The sequence below is a fragment of the Hyperolius riggenbachi genome, chromosome 1 (genome assembly GCF_040937935.1).
Source record: "Hyperolius riggenbachi isolate aHypRig1 chromosome 1, aHypRig1.pri, whole genome shotgun sequence".
NCBI lineage: Eukaryota > Metazoa > Chordata > Amphibia > Anura > Hyperoliidae > Hyperolius > Hyperolius riggenbachi.
The window spans coordinates 196,607,801-196,628,574 of NC_090646.1; the positions used below are offsets into that span (position 1 = coordinate 196,607,801).

The following is a 20,774-nucleotide window of genomic DNA, read 5'->3' on the forward strand; positions in this document are numbered from 1 at the left end:
AATTCAAATTTCTTTTTCATCCTTCAGCACATTGATATATTTATAAAAAAGGGACCACATTTATGTAAACAGTGTATGTATATGTACACCGCCAATGAATTGGGCACACGGGGAGCCGAATGAGGGCTCACTCTGCTGCTGCTCATATTCCCAGCGGCATAAAATACTATTCCCCCTCTAAGTCATAGCAAATTGGAAGTAACTCTGGCGACCACAAGAACCCCAAATTACCCGAGCGTGTGCTGTGAACTATAGCGGTGTCCAACTCAAGTGCTACATGGCCGTTGGGGAAACCGACGGCTTTGATATAAAACGGACCTCCCAGCAACTTTATATAAATGGACCTACTAACTACTCCTGTGCCTTATAACTGTATATAAATGGACATTCAAGATACTCTTGTGCCTTCTAACAGTATATAATTGGACCTCTCACAACTCCTGTGCCTTATAACTTTACATAATTGGATCTCCCACAACTCCTGTGCCTCATAACTTTCTATAATTGGACCTCCCAAAACTCCTGTGCCTTATAACAACTTGTAAGAATTAGTGAACGCTGCTTTAGTAGTGTGGCTAAAACACTGTGTTATAGAAATGTTTCCTATCAATGAAGTTATATACAGACAGGGTTTGATGGTGAAAACATATACCTAATACAGTTTCACTTTCTGAACCGAACATGAGTAGCAACTGGCAAAGCCGGATTCTTTAGAATGACCACTTGTCCCTGTCCTGCAGTGGAAAGCCTCCCATTTCTCCTTCCCCTGCTACGCAATGTGTGACTATCGCAGGCTGCCAGGCACAAAAATAATTGTTTCCACCAACAAGTCTAATGTCTGTGCACACTGCACAGCTTTTCCTGTGGGAATGGAATTTGTAAGTAAGAAAAGTGAAAATGTAATTCAACTGCACTCCATCTGTAGAACAACAATAGTGTGTATAAACCATACATAACAGCAAGATAGAGCTTTTTGTTCCTCTGTACAAACCAGTGGTAAATTTGATTGTCCATTAGCTTTAGTAAAACAAAACACAACGTACGATTGTGGAGGTTCTTTTTTTAAATAAGACAGGGTACCCGGATTCTGGAATTCATAACTTATGGACAGTTTGATTGTACTAAAGGGTCAGAACGACACTGGGGTTACTTAGGAGATGCTTGATTTGGCTGTGGAACTTTTCTCTGTACTGGTTGAAGAGCATAATACTCTCAGGTTCTTCTTTAAACCAAAACTTGTCAAATTCATACAGAAGATAGCCTGCAATAAATGAGATACTTCAGTCAACAGGCGAAAACTAAATAACAAAACTACAAGGATAATTTAGATTGAGAGAGTTCCAATTGTATATAGTGATATGCCACATAATTACTTACAAAATAACTGATGGAAGCATTTAATCTCTGGAGACCCGGGAACCACATTATAGAAGTGGGATTTCAGAGCACCGCTCTTCAGAAGACTGTAAGCCATCTCTGTTAGATTGATTCCAACAATTGCATAGGAATACCTGTAGTAAGACACAACAGCAACAGCATGATTGGACTGTATCTACAAGGTCATGTACACTGGCACGTGATACAGCATAACACTTTAAAGAACAAGCAACACCCATGCTAACCTAGAAATAAAAACACATATATAAGTAGATAAATACTACCTCTACTTACATAACAGATGTATTGTGCTATCCACTTAATGATTCCTGTGAATTTTACAAAGGAAAAGCAGAAAATCCTTTTCTAGGCAGTGGCCATCTTGCCAAGCTAATGCTGACATCATATCCACCCTGACTCCTGTTTCCCCCCTCCCTTCTCTGCTCATTGTGTATTCATTAGCTGCCCTCCTCCCAGAGTCTTTTTTTTAATTTACACATCCAATCACCGAGTCACCTCAGCCTTGCTTGTAAACACAAGTGATCAGCTAGGAGGGGAAAAAAATTGGAAGAGGAGGAATAGATTATAGATAAAAATGCTCCCAGCATTCAAAAGAACTCCCAGCATTCAACTTTTTGGCACTGTTTGGCACTAGGGCCAGTGCTCCTATAGTATGTAATAACTCCAAACCATAACAGCAGAATAAAAGTTTTAAAGAGGAGCTGTTAGGTATAAGGTCTCAGAGAAAATAAACACATATATCAGTAGCTAAAGATTGGCTGTACTTACATTACATATGCATTTCACTGTCCACGTTTGGATTTCACAGAATTTGTATATAGTATATGCAGAGATAGATGCTCCTGACAGCTCATGGCAGGCTCCATGTTTTTCTGTCAAATGTGTCGTCATGTCCTGCCTGCTTCCTGATCACAGATAAGCTCCTACTTGAACAACACAGTGTGCAGTGAATATTAATGAGCCATGTGGCTAGGAACAATAGCTGACTCCTGCAGTGTACTCTGCCCGGAGATTTATCAGTGCTACGCGCTGGAAGGATTACAAGCTTCTGTAACGTCTCATTAGCAGCCGAGGGGAGGGCCCCAGAATGCTTTGCAGTTTAGTATGCGGCTTGCGTCCTTATGGCTCTGTAACAGACTTGCTGATAAGCACACATCAAAGGTAACTGAGATTTTTATCTTCAGTAATGCCTTTTTGGTTTCCTTCTAAACTGTTTAAGGCCTGGAACCCACTGAAAACCGCAAACGCAAAACGCAACCGCTAGCGTTTTGTCTGAGCGGTTTGCAAGCGGATTCATGCGCGTTTTTGGTCGTGTTTTGCAACATTGTATTTTTTTCCCCAGCGGGTGCCTAGCGTTTTGCGTTTTTATCCTGATTGGTCCTGTGAATTATTTTTCATTTTGTTACAGTGTGCTGAACCGCAAAACGCTAGCAAAACCGCTCAGTTTAGGTTTTGCTGAGCGTTTCCGCTAGCGGTTCAATACTTTACATTGAAGCGCTAACGCTCCCAAAATGCTGCATGTCCTGCGTTTGCGTTTCTGAGAAACGCAAACGCTCCTGTGGAAGTTGCCCCATCCATTAACATTAGCCCAGCGTTTTGGCAAACTGCTAGCGTATCGCAGTGCTGCCAAAACGCTGCCAAAAGCGCTCCTGTGGGTTCCAGCCCTAACACAGGAGAATAGAGGTTTAAATTATCTTCTGCAGCCTGACAGTTACTCTTTAAAGGGGTTCTTCCGCGAATGAGGAAAAAAAATCAAAATGGTTTATGCATAATCTATTAAAAATCCTTCTAAAATAGTGTGAAAAGTTTTTTAAAAAAATGAATGGTTTCACCAATACAACATGTAATGTATACAGTGACGGCTGACGGGACTGTGAGGCTAATCCATTTGTTAGGGGTGGTTTTTTTGTTACTGACATTTCACAAGCTGCTCCCTACCTAGTTTTCATTGCTGTAATGCAGGGCTATGATGAAGTGCTGTGGAATGGCAGTTACAATGAACTGTAGCTCAGGCAGCTAACTTGCCGTGCAATGGATAGGAAGTCCTCTGCACAGACGCTGAAGTCTGGTTGCCGGGCAACCAGGCAAACACGTGATTTGCTCCGAAGAGCTGCCCGACCTCTGCCTACAGGGAGAGGCGGGGGGGGAGGGGGGTCAGCTCTGTGAGGAAGTACAAGCAGAAACTACAGAGCAGCACAGCCGTTATTTTAACAGCTGTAAGTGCCATTCCACAGCACTTCATCATACCCCTGCATTACAGCAATGAAAACTAGGTAGGGAGCAGCTTGTGAAATGACAGTAACAAAAAAAACACCCCTAACAAATGGATTAGCCTCACAGTCCCGTCAGCCGTCACTGTATACATTACATGTTGTATTGGTGAAACCATTCATTTTTTTGAAAAACTTTTCACACTATTTTAGAAGGATTTTTAATAAAACATGCATAAACCATTTAGATTTTTTTTCCTCATTCGCGGAAGAACCCCTTTAAATGCAGGATTAGCATCTTTATCACTTAATACACTCAGACCAGTTGCTGTTGAAATTTGATTTTTATGGTGACAATACCGCTTTAAGCTACATATTAAGAGGCAGATATGGCGTTTATGATAAAGCCCTACCTCATGTAGGCTCATGTTTTTTTAATGTATGCTGTGTGTGATATCATCATTTCAATGCACAAAGTTTTGTGAATTAACCATTTTTGCAGTATTATTTTTATTACATTGCTGGTTGGGTGTGCAATGCCAGTTTTCTGTAGTAATGACAGAAACTGATTGACTGTGCACAGTCAGTTCTGTTCCCACTCCTCTTCCCATTTCATCTTCATTCACAGGAGATAGTCAGGGGAGTAGCAATTGTCAGTGCTGCAGTATGTTTGTGCATTTGTGCTCGAGTTAAATGCAATTGCGGTGTGACACCTGTTGGATCGCACCACTATTTCATGTATTGGGTGCGTTAGGAATAGAGTTTGCAATTCCTACTGGAAAATAGCCGTTAGGCTGATTTAACACAACTAAAAAAAATTGTGTGCATTTTTCACACATCTAATGAAAGTCAATGGAAAAAAAATCACACTTGCTAAAATTCACATTTTCTCATGCATGAAAAAATACTTAATTCCTGCAGCACAAAATTTGCACATCACATTCAATTTCCAGTTAACTTTAATCATCTGTGGAAGAATGGAAGAAAAATGCACGCAAAGATTCGCATGCGAATGCAAATAGTGTCCTGAAAAATGTGTATATAAAAATGCAGCTGAAAATTGCAGGGATAAGTGTGAACCCTCCCTTAAAGGAATACTATCGATGTATGCATTTATTTTTAAATGCTGTATGTTGTAGCACACATTAGGACAAGTACTAGGAGCAATTTGATTCCTCACACAGCTGTTCCTCTCAGCTGTAAAATCCTCTGTCAGTTTTGGCGTCAGTGTTGGATACAAAATGTATCTAATACTGAGCTCCCAGAGGGCTAGACCATGTCTCTGCACAGGGGAGTTGCTATCAGCTCCTCAGTTTATAGTTTAATTATCACCATGCTGAAAGAATGTTGTTGATATGGTGGTAAGGGGTTAAAGATTCTAGCAATGTGTGTTTATTATCTTTGCTTCTCTTGACTGATAAAGATACTAATAATGCTAATTGTAAACAGTGGTCTGCCCCTCTCAGCAGCTTGTAAAGTGGATGCAGCCTGGAGTGAATCACCACAAGCAGGCAGCCAGGCAACCAGTCTGAGTGTAAACACAGACTAGTGTTATAGCTATCGACAAAAAACACAAACTGCCAAGCCAGTATATGTCACACACTATAAGTATAGAACAAAGTACATTACCATTTAGATATTGCAAAAATATAAAATGCTTTATTAAATTGTAAGAAAAAGATTGCTAAAGCTAGTATAAGCTTATATCAGTGAGCGCCAAGCCAACCATGGAGTGCACCTGTATAACCCATCCCATCATAAAATAAAACCCTCGCTATATTATATATATATATATATATATATATATATATATATATATATATATATATATATATATATATATATATATATATATATATATATATATATATATATATATATATATATATATATATATATATATATATATAGCGCCATAGTGGTACTCCTCAAAGCCTCCAGTAAGTAACGTGAGGTATCCTGAGTCTTCCCTCTGGGCAACGACCAGGTAAACAAATTTTAATACTCTCACAGAGGCAAAAAAGTAGGGACCAATATGATCACACATATATTGCCGCCAGCTCAAAATTCAAGCATAATGCACGTGGTAAACTCATTACATATAACTCATATATTATTAGGGCCTATTTGGACTTCCACTTTCAAAAAACTTGTTTTTGCCCCCTTCCTGATTTCTTATTCTTTTGCATGTTTGTCACACTTAAATGTTTCTGCACATCAAAAACCGTTAACTATTAGTCAAAGATAACATAATTGAACACAAAATGCAGTTTTAAATGATGGTTTTTATTATTTAGTGAGGAAAAAAAACTCAAAACCTACATGGCCCTGTGTGAAAAAGTGATTGCCCCCCTTGTTAAAAAATAACTTAACTATGGTTTATCACACCTGAGTTCAATTTCTGTAGTCACCCCCAGGCCTGATTACTGCCACACCTGTTTCAATCAAGAAATCACTTAAATAGGAGCTCTCTGACACAGTGAAGTAGACCAAAAGCACCTCAAAAGCTAGACATCATGCCAAGATCTAAAGAAATTCAGGAACAAATGAGAACAAAAGTAATTGAGATCTATCAGTATGGTAAAGGTTATAAAGCCATTTCTAAAGCTTTGGGACTCCAGCGAACCACAGTGAGAGCCATTATCCACAAATGTCAAAAACATGGAACAGTGATGAACCTTCCCAGGAGTCGCTGGCCGACCAAAATTACCCCAAGAGCGCAGAGAAAACTCATCCGAGAGGCCATAAAAGACCCCAGGACAACATCTAAAGAACTGCAGGCCTCACTTGCCTCAATTAAGGTCAGTGTTCACAACTCCACCATAAGAGACTGGGCAAAAACGGCCTGCATGGCAGATATCCAAGGCGCAAACCACTTTTAAGCAAAAAGAACATTAAGGCTCATCTCAATTTTGCTACAAAAACATCTCAATGATTGCCAAGACTTGTGGGAAAATACCTTGTGGACCGCCGAGACAAAAGTTGAACTTTTTGGAAGGTGCGTGTCCTGTTAAATCTGTCGTAGAAGTAACATAGCATTTCAGCAAAAGAACATCATACCAACAGGAAAATATGGTGGTGGTAGTGTGATGGTCTGGGGTTGTTTTGCTGCTTCAGGACCTGGAAGGCTTGCTGTGATAGATGGAACCATGAATTCTACTGTCTACCAAAAAATCCTGAAGGAGAATGTCCGGCCATCTGTTCGTCAACTCAAGCTGAAGCGATCTTGGGTGCTGCAGCAGGACAATGACCCAAAAGACACCAGCAAATCCACCTCTGAATGGCTGAAGAAAAAACAAAATGAAGACTTTGGAGTGGCCTAGTCAAAGCCCTGACCTAAATCCTATTGAGATGTTGTGGCATGACCTTAAAAAGGCAGTTCATGCTAGAAAACCCTCAAATAAAGCTGAATTACAACAATTCTGCAAAGATGAGTGGGCCAAAATTCCTCCAGAGCGCTGTAAAAGACTTGTTGCAAGTTATCGCAAACGCTTGATTGCAGTTATTGCTGTTAAAGGTGGCCCAACCAGTTATTAGGTTCAGGGGGCAATTTCTTTTTCACACAGGGCCATGTAGGTTTTGAGGTTTTTTTCTCACTAAATAATAAAAACCATCATTTAAAACTGCATTTTGTGTTCAATTATGTTATCTTTAACTAATGGTTAATGGTTTTTGATGAGCAAAAACATTTAAGTGTGACAAACATGCAAAAGAATAAGAAATCAGGAAGGGGGCTAATAGTTTTTCACACCACTGTATATATGGAGAGGGTTTTATTTTATGATGGGATGGGTTATACAAGTGCACTCCATGGTTGGCTTGGCGCTCACTGATATAAGCTTATACTAGCTTTAGCAATCTTTTTCTTACAATTTAATAAAGCATTTTATATTTTTGCAATATCTAAATGGTAATGTACTTTGTTGTATACTTATAGTGTGCGACATATACTAGCTTGGCAGTTTGTGGTTTTTGTCGATGGTTTGGTGTTGCCAGTGTCTGCACCTATTTTTTGATACAATTCTGCAAGTATAGTCACATTTGAACTAAATATACTATTATTAATATATTTTTTGTAGTGTTATAGCTAGTTATATTCCAGCAATATTACAGCTCATTTAGTTACCTGTTACCACCTCAGATCAGCCTATTTCTCCTCATGTCTCCTGCATGCTGTGAGTGACACAGTGAAATATATTTGTGAGCTGTGTGAGAAAGGAATTTTTAAGCAGAAATAGAGGGAGAGAGACCTGGGTGAATAAATAAAGTGCCCCTAGCACTAGTGGTAATGTGTACACTAATATAGAGTATTAGAAAAAAAGTTGTTTCAATCGATAGTATCCCTTTAAACTAAACCTGCGAGCAAAAATAAGGCCTGAAAGCCACTAGAGAGTTTTTTTCGAGTGTTTAGTGAGCGCTTTAAATCGCTAGCGATTTCCCTTAACGCTCTGGAAATCACAATCGCAGGACATGCTGCATGTTGGGAGTGCTTTGAATCTAATGAATTGTATAGGAGCAGGGAAACGCTCCCAAAATTGCTTGCAAAATGCTGTCACAAATCGCTAGCGATAGAGCTTTGCACTTTTTAGTGGGTTCCAGGCCTGAAGCAAGAGTTAGATACTTACCAATTGTAGGAGATGCAGCAGAGATTGGAGGCATGGGCGGCGGTGGAGTGCAGGGTGTGTCACCACCCAGCAGTTTTTGGCAGTGAGCTGGCATGCACAGCCCTGATAGGTAGGGGCGTACAGTGAGTGTAAGCGGCCGGGGGTGAGTGGCCATACCCGGAGCATTTCTGGCAGTAACAAATGTTTGGATGTGATTTGAGCTGGGAACTTCTTGTGCCTGTCCCTGATGAGGCTGATTTATCGGCAAAACATGTTAGACTTTGGAGGCACAATCTATGCCACATGTTATCTGCCTGCAACATACACCTGTGGATGTATTCCCCCAACCCATACATCTCAGTTGTTTGGAACCCGGACTCCTGGACACCATTTACCGCTCCCAAGATGGGTAAGCATGCTGCTCACACACACAGTGGCAGTGGCGTAGCTAAGGATCTGTGGCCCTGATGCAAGTGTTACAATGGGGCCCCCCAAGCACTCTATACATAACAATTGATACGGCACACTAAAACCTGCCAATGGCAACTACAGTGTCAGAGGTGCAAGAAGGGAATGGGGAACAGTTTGTTAATGATTACCACTATTCCTAGTATCTATAGAAGTGATTATTATGAGCACAGGACCAATAGAGAGCTAATACTGTAGTTAAAGAGAACCTGTACTGAGTAAAAATATTTAAAATAAACACATGAGGTAACTTCAAATGAACATTACATAGTTACCTTGCCATCAGTTCCTCTCAGAAGCTCACCATTTTCTTCTGACAATAATCCCTTCCAGTTCTGACAATATTTTGTCAGATCTGAAATATATCAGTTGCTGTCAGTAAAATATCAGTTGCTGTCAGTTATAGCTGAGAGGAAAACTGATGTACCAGGCAATGTCCATGTTTCCCTATGGCTCAAGTGGGCGATGTTACAGTTTAACTGTGTGCTGACCAGAAAGCTGTTATGGGTAATGGCTATTTTCAAAATGGAGGACGGAAAATTCCCTTGATCATAGTGAACAAATAGGATACACCACAGGAGAAAGACACTGAGGAGTAGACTACATGGAAGGTAAGTATGACTTGTGTATGCCTATTTTGACTTTTATTTTCAGTACAGGTTTTCTTTAAAGTAAACCTCCGGACTAAAAATCTATTCAGCAGAACTGAAAAGGCTTGGTGTTTCTATTAGGGCTCGTTTCCACTATCGCGAATCTGCATGCGTCCAACGCATGCAGATCCGCACTTGTAATACAAGTGGATGGGCCTGTTTCCACTGTAGCGTTGTTGAGGTGCGTTTTTTTCAGCGTGAAAAAAACGCACAAAAGAGCCAACGATTTCGCCTGCGTCGGGAATCCGTGCGAATCGCCGCTAATGTATTTAATAGTAAAAACGCATGCGTTTGTTACATGCGTTTTTACCCGCGATTTCGCGTGCGATTTCGCACCTTTTTCAATTTTATTTAGCCCTGGCAGTGTCATGGTTAATTTCGCATGGCACCCTGCCATGCGAAATCGCATGCGAAATCGCGGGTAAAAACGCATGTGGAAACGCATCCGCATGCGTTTTTACAAGCGTCGGAATGCGGCCGAAATCGCGTCGCAACAGTGGAAACAAGCCCTAACAGTTTCACAGCATCAGAACTTTGTTTTTCTTACCAAAGCATCATTTTCAGCTGCATTTTTATCTAAGCTCCATCCATCAAAGAAAACTGCCCAGGCTTTTTTCCCCTGATGCTGTGCAGAGCATGATGGGATTTCCTGTGTTGTTATTCACGTTGCCTAGCAACTGGGAGAGGTGCTCAGGACACAGGACAGTTGGAACTGTGTCTCATGCTCCCCGTCACCTCCTTTCAACTAAAAAGATGGCTGCCATCATGAAATTAAAAACTTGCCTGTTCTTTTAAAACAGTGTGGGTAAGAGATTATATTACCTATCTATTTTAATTAACATAACTAATGTAACTTAATGACAGGATGTTTGTTTAGGCTGGAGTTCCTCTTTAAGGGAGGGCCTTTCGGGGCCCCTCTGGCCCAAGGGCCCCGATGCGGTGGCTTCCTCTGCACCCCCTATTGCTACACCCCTGCACAGTGGATAAACTGTGCTTTTTCTTTATATGTGCTTTTGCAATCTATCAACTTGCATGCCGTTTGCGAATGGGTACAGCCTCAGAAACTGCTAAACCACATTTATGCATGTCTGCACTATGCATGTTACAGGGCCAGAGTTAGGACACCTATGTTTACCTGGGTACTTCTGCGCAGTATAGGTGACTAAGCATAAGAATGCATTCTTCTGTGAACTAAAACCCCGGCTTTTAACTTAGCTGTAGGGATAACAGTTGTGCCTGGATGAGTGAATCTGTGAATGCATTTGTTTGAACATTTGCATGTGAGAGTGCGAAGGGTTAATAGATTTTTGCTGTTTCTAGCCACATCCCCTTCAGCACCTCCCTTTCCTTAATAACTTATATAATGTCCTAACTAGAGGCGATGTGCCTGGGTATATGTATTTTTTTCTTGTTACTGACCCCTAGATTTTATCAAGGTTGGACATCTGGTGCAGGTGGAAAAACATGCGATATCCAATGAGAACTTTGTAAAAAACTGAGGAGCTTGTGTATGGGCATAATATTTTTGTATGATTTTCTCTGCACATCCACACGATTTCGGGGACTGCAGCTCCATCTTTGCAGGCTATTAGATGGCTTTTTAAGAAATAGGGTATGAGCTACTAGGGGTATTAATATGTATGTCATATTTGATTAGACTTTTTATTAAATGTTGACATTTTTCCTCACATGCACCCAAGAGCCAAATCTTCCTTTGTTGATTGATTTCATTAGTAATTAGTATCTTGCACCTCAGTACTCAATACTGCTGAGACAGCCCACCAGAGAGGGTTCCAGGAGAATAGGGTGATGACTAAAACAGCCTGCCAACATTTTATGGTATACATGTACCATATCCAAATAACAAAGATAAATAGTGAAAGAAGCTGTGTTATGTGACTGATATAAAACTTTATAACACTGTACTTTGATCATAATGAGACTAAAGTACAGAAAGTACTCTTGCAACCAATTAGATACCACTTTTAAGACACAGCGAATATCTAAAGTAAAAAAAAAAAAGATGGTTGTAACTGGCTCAGCCTCAGGCAGCAACATTCTTTCTTTAGACCACTTTGCACTCTTGACACACATTCTATCTGTACAGCAAATAAAGTACAAGACCTGCACAACATACTGCTACTGCCATCTAGTGAAATAAAGGGGTTATATCAGTCCAGATTTCAGCTATAAAAGCATGCAGATAGGTGCAGCATGCTGAATAAAGCTTTAAAAGTCCCAATTGCAGGGGTCATGTGCAATTTTAGCACATTTTGTCTATGGAATACCTTGGATTAATCATTCATCTCATAGTCATGCGATGGGTAAATTATGTAACAACACAACTGTAGCCATATAAGTGATATTTAGATGTACATGCAAAGAGAACAGCTGTTAATAATACATTATTAGCAATATTTGCTCAAGCAGAACTCTGGTCAGAATTAAAAAAAATAAAGCAGAAATGTAAAAGGACATCTGCTCAAACTCATGTGAAGTCAGCAGAAACACAATATCAGCAATAGAAGATTGCTGGTTCCATATGTCCACAAATATACAGGCGAGCAAACCACAGACTCGGAATATCCAGAACAACATTGAGGGGTGGGGGCAGAAGTAGAAGAAGCAGATGCACTCACCAGGTCATGCAAGGCACAGAAGGGGTAGATTACTCAAACTAATAGCCAATCCAAGTTTGCAAGATCCATTAGGATATCCCCTTTGCAGAGGAGAGTTTTTGGTTAAAGGAAACCTAAACTGAAGAAAAAACAAAACAAGTTTAACTTACCTGGGCTTCTACTAGCTCCCTGCAGCCACCCTGTGCTTGCGCTGTCACTAAGTGTCCCTCCAGTCCCCGCAATGACCCTCTTCCGGCCGACTGATGAGTCGACGGGCCACTGTACATGCACTGCCTCGATTATGCTCCTATCGCCATGAGCATTCTATGCACGCAGTAGAGATTTTTCCGTACTGCGCGTGCGCAGAGTGCTTCCAGGACGGGAGCGTGATCAGGAGTTGCACAGACCGGAGCCACATATCAAAACCAAAGTAGGGCGCTGTGTGGAAGCAGAGGATCGCTTTGTAACGGCGCAGGCACAAGGCTGCTACAGGGGTCAGGTAGAAGACCCAGGTAAGTTAAAGTTTTTTTTTTTTTAAACGACAGCTTAGGTTCACTTTAATTCATGTGCACAGCTCACTGACTACACACAATCTTATCCTGTTTGTGAGACCTCAAAAGGCACATTGACCAACAGTTAAGAAAATACCATAATACGCAATGTAAAGCATCCATCGTGCATTCTTACCCAATTTTTGGATGGTTGGAATGAGAAAGGATTTGACGTGATTCTTCCTTGTAATGTCTACTAAAGTACCTACAAAGAAAAAAAGAAAAATTAATGACTGAAAGAAGATAACCAAGTTAACATTAAGGCTACTTTAACATTATAACCTTTGCGTTGCGCATCTAGAAAAACAGGATCGGTGATCAACAGTGACATTGCACATCCCGATGAGACGCATACAGTCCACAGATGCAGAGCTGGATTAAGGCCCAATGGGACCCTCAGCAAACTAGCAGATTTGGGCCCCCCTCCGAATATAGTGTGTGTGTGTGTGTGTGTGTGTGTGTGTGTGTGTGTGTGTGTGTGTGTGTGTGTGTGTGTGTGTGTGTGTGTGTGTGTGTGTGTGTGTGTGTGTGTGTGTGTGTGTGTGTGTGTGTGTGTGTGTGTGTGTGTGTGTGTGTGTGTGTGTGTGTGTGTGTGTGTGTGTGTGTGTGTGTTCGAGGAGGCGCGCTTCCCTTTTCTTGTTTCAGCATCCTTGCGTTTTCATACCTGTGGTGTCTCTGTGACCCCGGTGACATGTATGCGACATGCTGGCAGGTCACAGGGACAGAGAGATGCTGCAGGTATGGAGATGGGAGGACGCAGGATGAAGAATGGTAGTGCGGCTCCTGGACAGGCGAGGCGGCTATGCTGTGCGCACTTTGAATGAGAGGCAGGTGTGGGTGGCCCCCTGTACTGCTAATTTGGGGGATGGAGGACACAGACAGCAACTGATACCACTAATTGGGGGGAGGGGGGCTGATAACATTCGCATTGGCTTATTTTATTTTGTTTAAAGTGGGCCTGAATTCTTGAACAAGCCAGAAGGAAAGCAGAGAAATGCACCCGGTGCGTAGAGAGTTTAGCCTGTCTAATTCCACCCTCATCTGTGTCTAATCACAAGTTGTAATTTGATTTCTCACCTGTGTCAGCTGACTGTCACGGCAGATAAGCTCATTGAAAGCACTGGATGTTCACAATATGTCTGCTTCCATGAAAGCAGGAAGTAGACACACTGCAGTTTAAAGGTTATTATGCTGTTGCTTATCTTTAGAGCAAAGAGAAAGTTCAGGAAGGCTCTATGTTATCTGGAGCCTTCTCTATACTTCAGTAAGTCTAAAGCTTGAGGCAGGGAACACACTTGACTTTCAGTTTTCCGCGTGCATTTTCTGCGCACTTTTTCTGCACACCAAGTGTGTTTCCATGCAGGAAAACGCGCGCGTTTTTTCACAGCAGCTGATGTAATTGATAGAGAAAACTGACAAAATGTGCAGAATCAGGATACAGAATGTCAGTTTTTTTTCTGCGCGCGAACAACATATTAAGTGTGGACTAGCCCATTGATTAACATGAGTTCTCAGTTTTTCTGTGCAGAAAACGCGTACGAAAACTGTCAAGTGTGTTCCCTGCCTGAAGTACATTTTCTCACTTCTGGTTTGCTTTAAGTGTTAAGGCTCTAAAATATTTTTAGTTAGATATTTACAGTACACATATCTTCACATCAGCCCTGAAAAAGACTCAAATAAGACAGTCGTCCCTCCAAAAAAGGGCAGCTGGGACCTGGGCTCCCTTACAAAACCTTTAAAGCTAACTTAGCACCTGAAATATTTCTTTTTTCAAATGAAGCTCCCCATAAGGGATGTTTGTAATGTAGTGTGCCAATGGTGGTGGACATTGGGGGGAGCCGCTCCTGTGGCCTCTTGTACCCATGGGCTCCACCATCTTCTCTACAGACTGACCGCACAGTGATGCATTTTCTTTTTCCCAGCAAAGGAGTATGTGCAATCCTGCCGCAGTGCATGCCGGGAGATGTAGTCCATGGATGCAAGAACTGGACGTGAATTCATGTACTTCATCTCCCAGCACCTTCACTGGGAAAATGAGAATGCTGCACTGTGCGTTCAGTCTGTGGAGAAAAATGTGCATCCCAGTGTGGGATGACCGATCAGATGTGTGACGATAGACCAGTGGCGCAGCACCCTGTAGCCAGGTTATGATGCTCACCTCAATGACACAGGCTTATGGGTTTTTTTTTGTTTTTGTTTTTTTATCATTCTAGGTGCTTTAAACAGATCCTATAACAACAACAGCTGCAATACTACAGCATATTCAGCAATGATCAAACCCAAAATAATCCATTTATGTTGTAAGTTCCAAAACCGATAGTAAACACTATTTTTGCAACACAACATGATCAAAATTGTTATTTAACATATTTGTAGAGCAAAAAACAGTTTTTGCAGACTTTGACTCATGAGGCTGGAATATAACACTGACAGCGAGTGGTGAACTGAAATCTGCATGTCAGGCACACACAGGCAGCTCATTACCCTTCCCCCTGGCTTTTACAGAGTGTTTTCACAGATTCTCATCGATACTTGCTATAATGATGCAGAGAAGGACAGAGACTCTTTGCAGGACAGCCCTTACTCCTCCTAGATGCCCTGCAAGAAGGGAAGAGGAGAGAGCCCGGGACTTAAAACACAAGAATGTTGCTAGTGGGAAAAGAACAGACTGGGACAGTGTGCAAAAAGGCAGCACTGCAATCAGCAATAAAGCCAGAATACAGCACATAACGTTCAGCCTATGGTAGTAGCGGAGCAGCTATTCAGTAACTACCTGTCTGCCCATGATGCCTGCACTCTCCATACCCTCTTCGAGTCTCCTGCCCTGCTGCTAGCGCCACCCCTCAGTGTCAGAGTGGAGGAAAGGGGCGGCACGAGACTTGAAGAGGAGAACAGAGCTGCACAGATAGGCAATTATATATCAGCTGATCTGCCTACAGCTATCTGCCTCATAGCTGTGACATCACCTCTGCTCAAGCCCAACCTAGTGCTGGGTCTATTCGGCCTGCCCACAACTCCAGCCAGGCTGGAGGGAGGAGGAAAAGTGATACTGTAGGGCCAGGATTACGTGCTGCTGGGGCCCCTTAAACTCTGACTGGGGCCCCAAGCAGATGCTTGAGGTGCGTAGTGGGTTAATCCGGCCCTGCACAGACCTATGCTTGCACCGCATCTAAAGCACTAGCTCAACAGCAGTTACCCAGTCTAATTGCCAAATTACCAGGAGCAGGGAAGCTGGCTGATATCTTTATATAGATCCTTTCCAGGGAGTGATTTGTAAAAATTAAAGGAGATAGTGAGAATCCCTCATGAGGAGATGGACTAGTTAAAAATCAGTCAGATCTGTCAGCATTTTACTACCAACCGTGACAGCAACATAGGAAAAAAAGTAATACTTCAGGAGAAATGTACAATTTATTTGTATACTGTATATTTTAAATTACAATTTTTTCACAATGATGGTTATCTAACAAAAAAAGTATTTGGTCTACCCCTTTCCTTTGGCTGATTTTTTTTTTTCAACAGAATTTGCAGAAGGAAAGCTGCATTTCAGGACATAACATGCAGGTAATCTGACTGCAAGAATATAAAAGGATATCCCCTTTAAAGATTAGTATAAATGTTACTGTTGTTTTTTTTTGTTTAAATGTGTATCAAACAAATGTTTTTTTTATTTATTTTGTTTTAGCGGTTTTTTTTTCACCTATAAAATGAAACTAAAAAGAATTGTTTATTTCCTTTCATTAAATGTAAAGTAACCAACTGACCGCCGTGTGATCGACTTACAGTAAATTTGCCAGTCCCAAAATGCCCATTCCACGGAAGTCTGTTTTTGGATCATCTCCTTGGAAGCCAATGTCGCCCCACTGCTTGGTTATTCTAGATTTCAGCTTCTCGTGTGGCATAAGCAAGTCCCAAAGCTGTAATGAAAAACCCCAAACAAAACTTATACACACTGGTGAGCATCTGTTGTACTACCATTTCCAACAATCGCACGTTTTAGGTGAGATTCCAAGATATACCATTGATACACTTCTCAGATGAGATCTATGGTGCTGTGACCATCACCTCCACCTTCTATACTGTGAGAGGAGGGCGAGGAGCAGAGGATAGGCAGCCTGATTGGCTTTTTGGCAGGTCATAAATACTGTGGAACGAAACAAAGGCGTGGGAGCCATAGGTGCCCATTATAAAAGCTGCGATTTGTGGCAAAGAAGGAAATTTGGGCACATGGAGGAGCCCAATAAAATCGCAGAGGCATGCCGATATACACATTGATGCAGAGCACCTGCTATGCATTGCCCCACAATTTTATCAAGCACCCCAGGAATTTTACTTGCGGCAATCCCCCACGGCTCTGCTGAGGACTGCCATAGCAAAAACGTAACGTGCTACTGACAAAGTATTACAAGAGACTGTATACATGTGCCGGGGCTGTCATCGCAAAGTCCATCAAAAAATGTATATGAAAGAAATCTGAAAAGTATAAATAAAAAAATGGAAGAGAAAAAGTTTCAAAACTACATCTTTGATTTTCTATGGCTGGATAGCAGTGGATTGTGTTATGCAATGATTATACAGTGCTTGAACATTGAGGTTGTGTGATCCAGCAAACCTGGATTGAATTCTATGACAAATAGCCTGTTATTAGAAGGTCCTCCCCTGTGTAATAAGATCATTGTGATGGTTGTGAAAAGGTTACCCCGATCAGTCATGCAGCTGTGGCAATGTGCAGGACTCATATACTGCAGTGAAATCTTTCTCCTGTCGGACTCAAAGCGCTTGCGAGGCAGCCACTAGAGCGCACTCAGTAGGCAGTAGCAGTGTTAAGGAGAATTGCCCAAGAAACTCCTTACTGAATAGGTACTAGCTTACTGAACAGGCAGAGCCGAGATTTGAACCCAGGTCTCCTGTGTCAGAAGCAGAGCCCTGGTATATAATGTGTGTGCAGGCTGCTAGCTGAGTGAGCACCACATTTTCACTTACTAGGCTGACACACAGGAGAGAGGTCATGCGGACACATCAGCACCATCCCTACAGCACTTGCTCTGAGATTTCAGAGGTAAATTGCGAGTTGCTTAGGCCAGAGAGAAGTGTTGGGCACACATGACGGCCGTTTTAAAAAGTGTTGCTACCTTATGTTTTTGTTTTGTGATTGTTACATATCTGTATACATGCAGTAGTGTTGGCCTTTGATAAGTTTTCTCTGTATGACAACTGGTGTTCATTAATTATCTACCTTTATCACTTACAATGCATTACATCGATCTTCTTGGCTGCAGGGCAGTTAACAATGGCAAATTTATGATGCATTACTTATCACTGATTTTAGCAATGTATTATAGAGCTGCCCTGTGTATGGATGCTGATGAGCTCACAAAGCCACATCATATCGCACCTACTCACACATAAGCTAGAGCTCGCATTAGTAGTACAGCGAATCCAGCATCCATTAAGGTGCAGTCTCCTGTGCTAATAAATGTACCGGGAACCACATCCTTACTGGACTTAAAGAGGATCTCCAGTGAAAATAATGTAATAAAAAAGTGCTTAATTTTTACAATAATTATGTATAAATGATTTAGTCAGTGTTTGCCCATTGTAAAATATTTTAAATCCCTGATTTATATTCTGACATTACATGGTGACATTTTTACTGCTGGCAGGTGATGTAGCTGCGGCTTGCTGTTTTAGCAGTCGGAAACCGCTGTTTCCCACAATGTAACAGGGTTCACAGACTGGAAACTGCCAGAAGTACCTCAGTACTCAGAGCTTCTTGTGGGAGGGGTTTCACCACAATATTAGTCATACAGCGCCCCCTTATGGTCTGTTTGTGAAAAGGAAAAGATTTCTCATGTAAAAGGGGGTATCAGCTACTGATTGGGCTAAAGTTCAATTCTTGGTCAGAGTTTCTCTTTAAGTCAATCAACCTCTCTAAATACGCACACAAACAATGGCAAACAATGCAACACACGCCAGCAATGCTTGTGATGATTGAGGCACACAGGAATTTTCTTAGGAGTTGACCAGAAACACTTCTGAAGCCCATCTAAACCTTAAAGGAGTTCTCAACCAAAAAAAACCTCCCACTGCTCTACTTAGCCAGGGCTTCCTCCAGTCCCTTGCAGCGACATGTCCCACTCAGCATCTCCGCTTGCAGCCGCCGACCCGGGGTCCCCGCTGGTGCAGGGGTCGTCCTCTACTGCGCCTACGTGAGCGCCGCTGTCAATCAAGTCCACGCTGTCTGCAGTGTACCACGCAGGCGCAAAACTACTGCGCAGTACACTACGGACAACATGGACTTGATTGACAACTGAGCTCACGCAGGTGCAGTAGAGGAGGTCGGCCTCTGCACTGGCGGGGACCCTGGGCCGGGGCTGCGAGTGGAGATGCTGCGTGGGACATGTCAGCTGCAAGAGGCTGGAGTAAATTAATCTATGCATCTGTCACATCTTGAACTACAAGCAATAACAGTAACGATGAGCTATTTACTAAGGCTGCCCTGAATACCCTATTAAAGAGAATCTGTACTCTAAAATTCTTACAATAAAAAGCATACCATTCTATTCATTATGTTCTCATGGGACCCTCTTTGCTGTTTCTGCCACTCCCTTTTGCGATCCTGGCTTGTAATTGCCAGTTTTAGGCAGTGTTTACAAACAAAAGACATGGCTGCTAATTAGAGTGTGATAGGCTGAGAGGAGCTCAGTCTGTGATTCACACAGAGCCTGCAGGGGGCCTGGAGAGGGTGTGTATAGCTTCTATCCTATCACAAGCAGAACCGCACATTCCAACCTGAGTGCCTGAGCCCGACAAAGCCATCAGAGTAAAGAAGATTAGATTATATAACAGAGATAATACAGCCACTGTGCAACTAGGAAAGGCTGCAGTAACAGACCACATTAGAACAGGTATAGGAACTTATAGGTTAGAAGAAATAAGGCTGAACATTTTGTTACAGAGTCTCTTTAAGGTAGCCCTACACTTGTAGATGGCCACCAGATCGACCATCCAATACATCCTTTTCTGATTGAATCTGATCAAAGAGAGATCTGTTGGCTGCCCACACACTTTCAACATGAAATCTACAGTATTTAAAATCTGTGGAGCCGCCGCAGCCTGTCTCGGTACTCAAGGACTCCCCCAATCTGTGCTCCCCTCCGGCTGGTGCGTGTCCTCTCGGGTCCGGTGCTTTAACTCCACATCGCGGATCTCCTTTGTGTGTCAATTCTGTTCCGTGTCATGTGACACAAGCTACATTTCAAACACTAGGACTCTGGCGTGAAACTGATCAGGTTAGTTTGCACTAACCATTTCACAGAAGGTTCAATCACAGTGATCAAATCTGCTGTATGTCAAAAGGCTAATTGACTAGTGTATGGCCTGCTTTAGTGTGACTCATAATCATACCATGCCATATTTATCACTCACCTCCATAAGCTGCTGTTCATGCTCAGGATTGTCAGAGTCATAGGGCTGCTTTCTTACATCCTCTACCTCTAGGAAAAGCCTCTTATAGCCGGAGATCTGCAGTATGCATATCCTCAGATTTATCTGAAATCTTCAAGAGTACAAACAATACAATGAACTGTTCTGCACCTCTAACATCAAATATGTCACACAGGGGTTTACAGATGATCCCCACAACACTCAATATTACATCACTATACAAGCCCCATAGGTATAGAGTGTGATCACTAGGACCATCTGGCAATCAAAATTCCTAAATGACCTGGATTTTTAGTCATGCTGCGATATTTAAAATGACCCAAAATAAGTTGTGAAACAAAAGCTATTTGATGCAGCTGAAAATTCTCTTCCCATTACAATTGGCGGTTAGCTATGGTCTTGCTAGTAAATGCACATTTTATTTGTAGCCATGGCAATAGTAGAGTTGGGTAGATCTCACCTTTTATCCTGAATGTTCTATGTTCTTGCATGAATAGTCTGATGTAGACAGCAGGCAGCAAAATATTCCCATCCATATTCCCTTTATACAGAGGAAAGAATATGCCCTCTCTATAGGAGTGGCCAAATGCCTTATTCTTATTTGGAAATTATTACAGAAAGATGACATTACCACTTAGTATTTGTTGAGAGCGATTATTTGCAATGGCTTAAGTTGGTACCTCAGAACAAGGTCAAAGCTGAAATAATTTGTCAAGTATAGAATCAGGAGTTTCATTTTAAATGGATCATATAATCCTGCAGATTTTGGAAGGTGTTGGAGTTTGAACATAACATCAGCAAACATATAATTTACCCTCCAACTTTGGAC

General features: G+C 41.8%; 1 protein-coding gene across 2 annotated transcripts in view; it reads right to left on the minus strand.

Annotated features, from left to right (window-relative positions):
• Positions 1 to 1,001: 1,001 nt before the first annotated feature.
• The window catches only part of ELMOD2 (ELMO domain containing 2), a 36,701-nt gene continuing 16,928 nt past the window's right edge, over positions 1,002 to 20,774 (minus strand). For both annotated transcript variants that reach the window (XM_068279584.1, XM_068279590.1), the window contains exons 5-9: positions 19,928 to 20,057; positions 16,283 to 16,416; positions 12,636 to 12,704; positions 1,378 to 1,511; positions 1,002 to 1,261 (exon numbers count right to left, since the gene is read on the minus strand). In XM_068279584.1, coding sequence (XP_068135685.1) covers positions 1,122 to 1,261; positions 1,378 to 1,511; positions 12,636 to 12,704; positions 16,283 to 16,416; positions 19,928 to 20,057 — 607 coding nt within the window. In that variant the 3' untranslated portion in view covers positions 1,002 to 1,121. The remainder of the gene's footprint in view (positions 1,262 to 1,377; positions 1,512 to 12,635; positions 12,705 to 16,282; positions 16,417 to 19,927; positions 20,058 to 20,774) is intronic.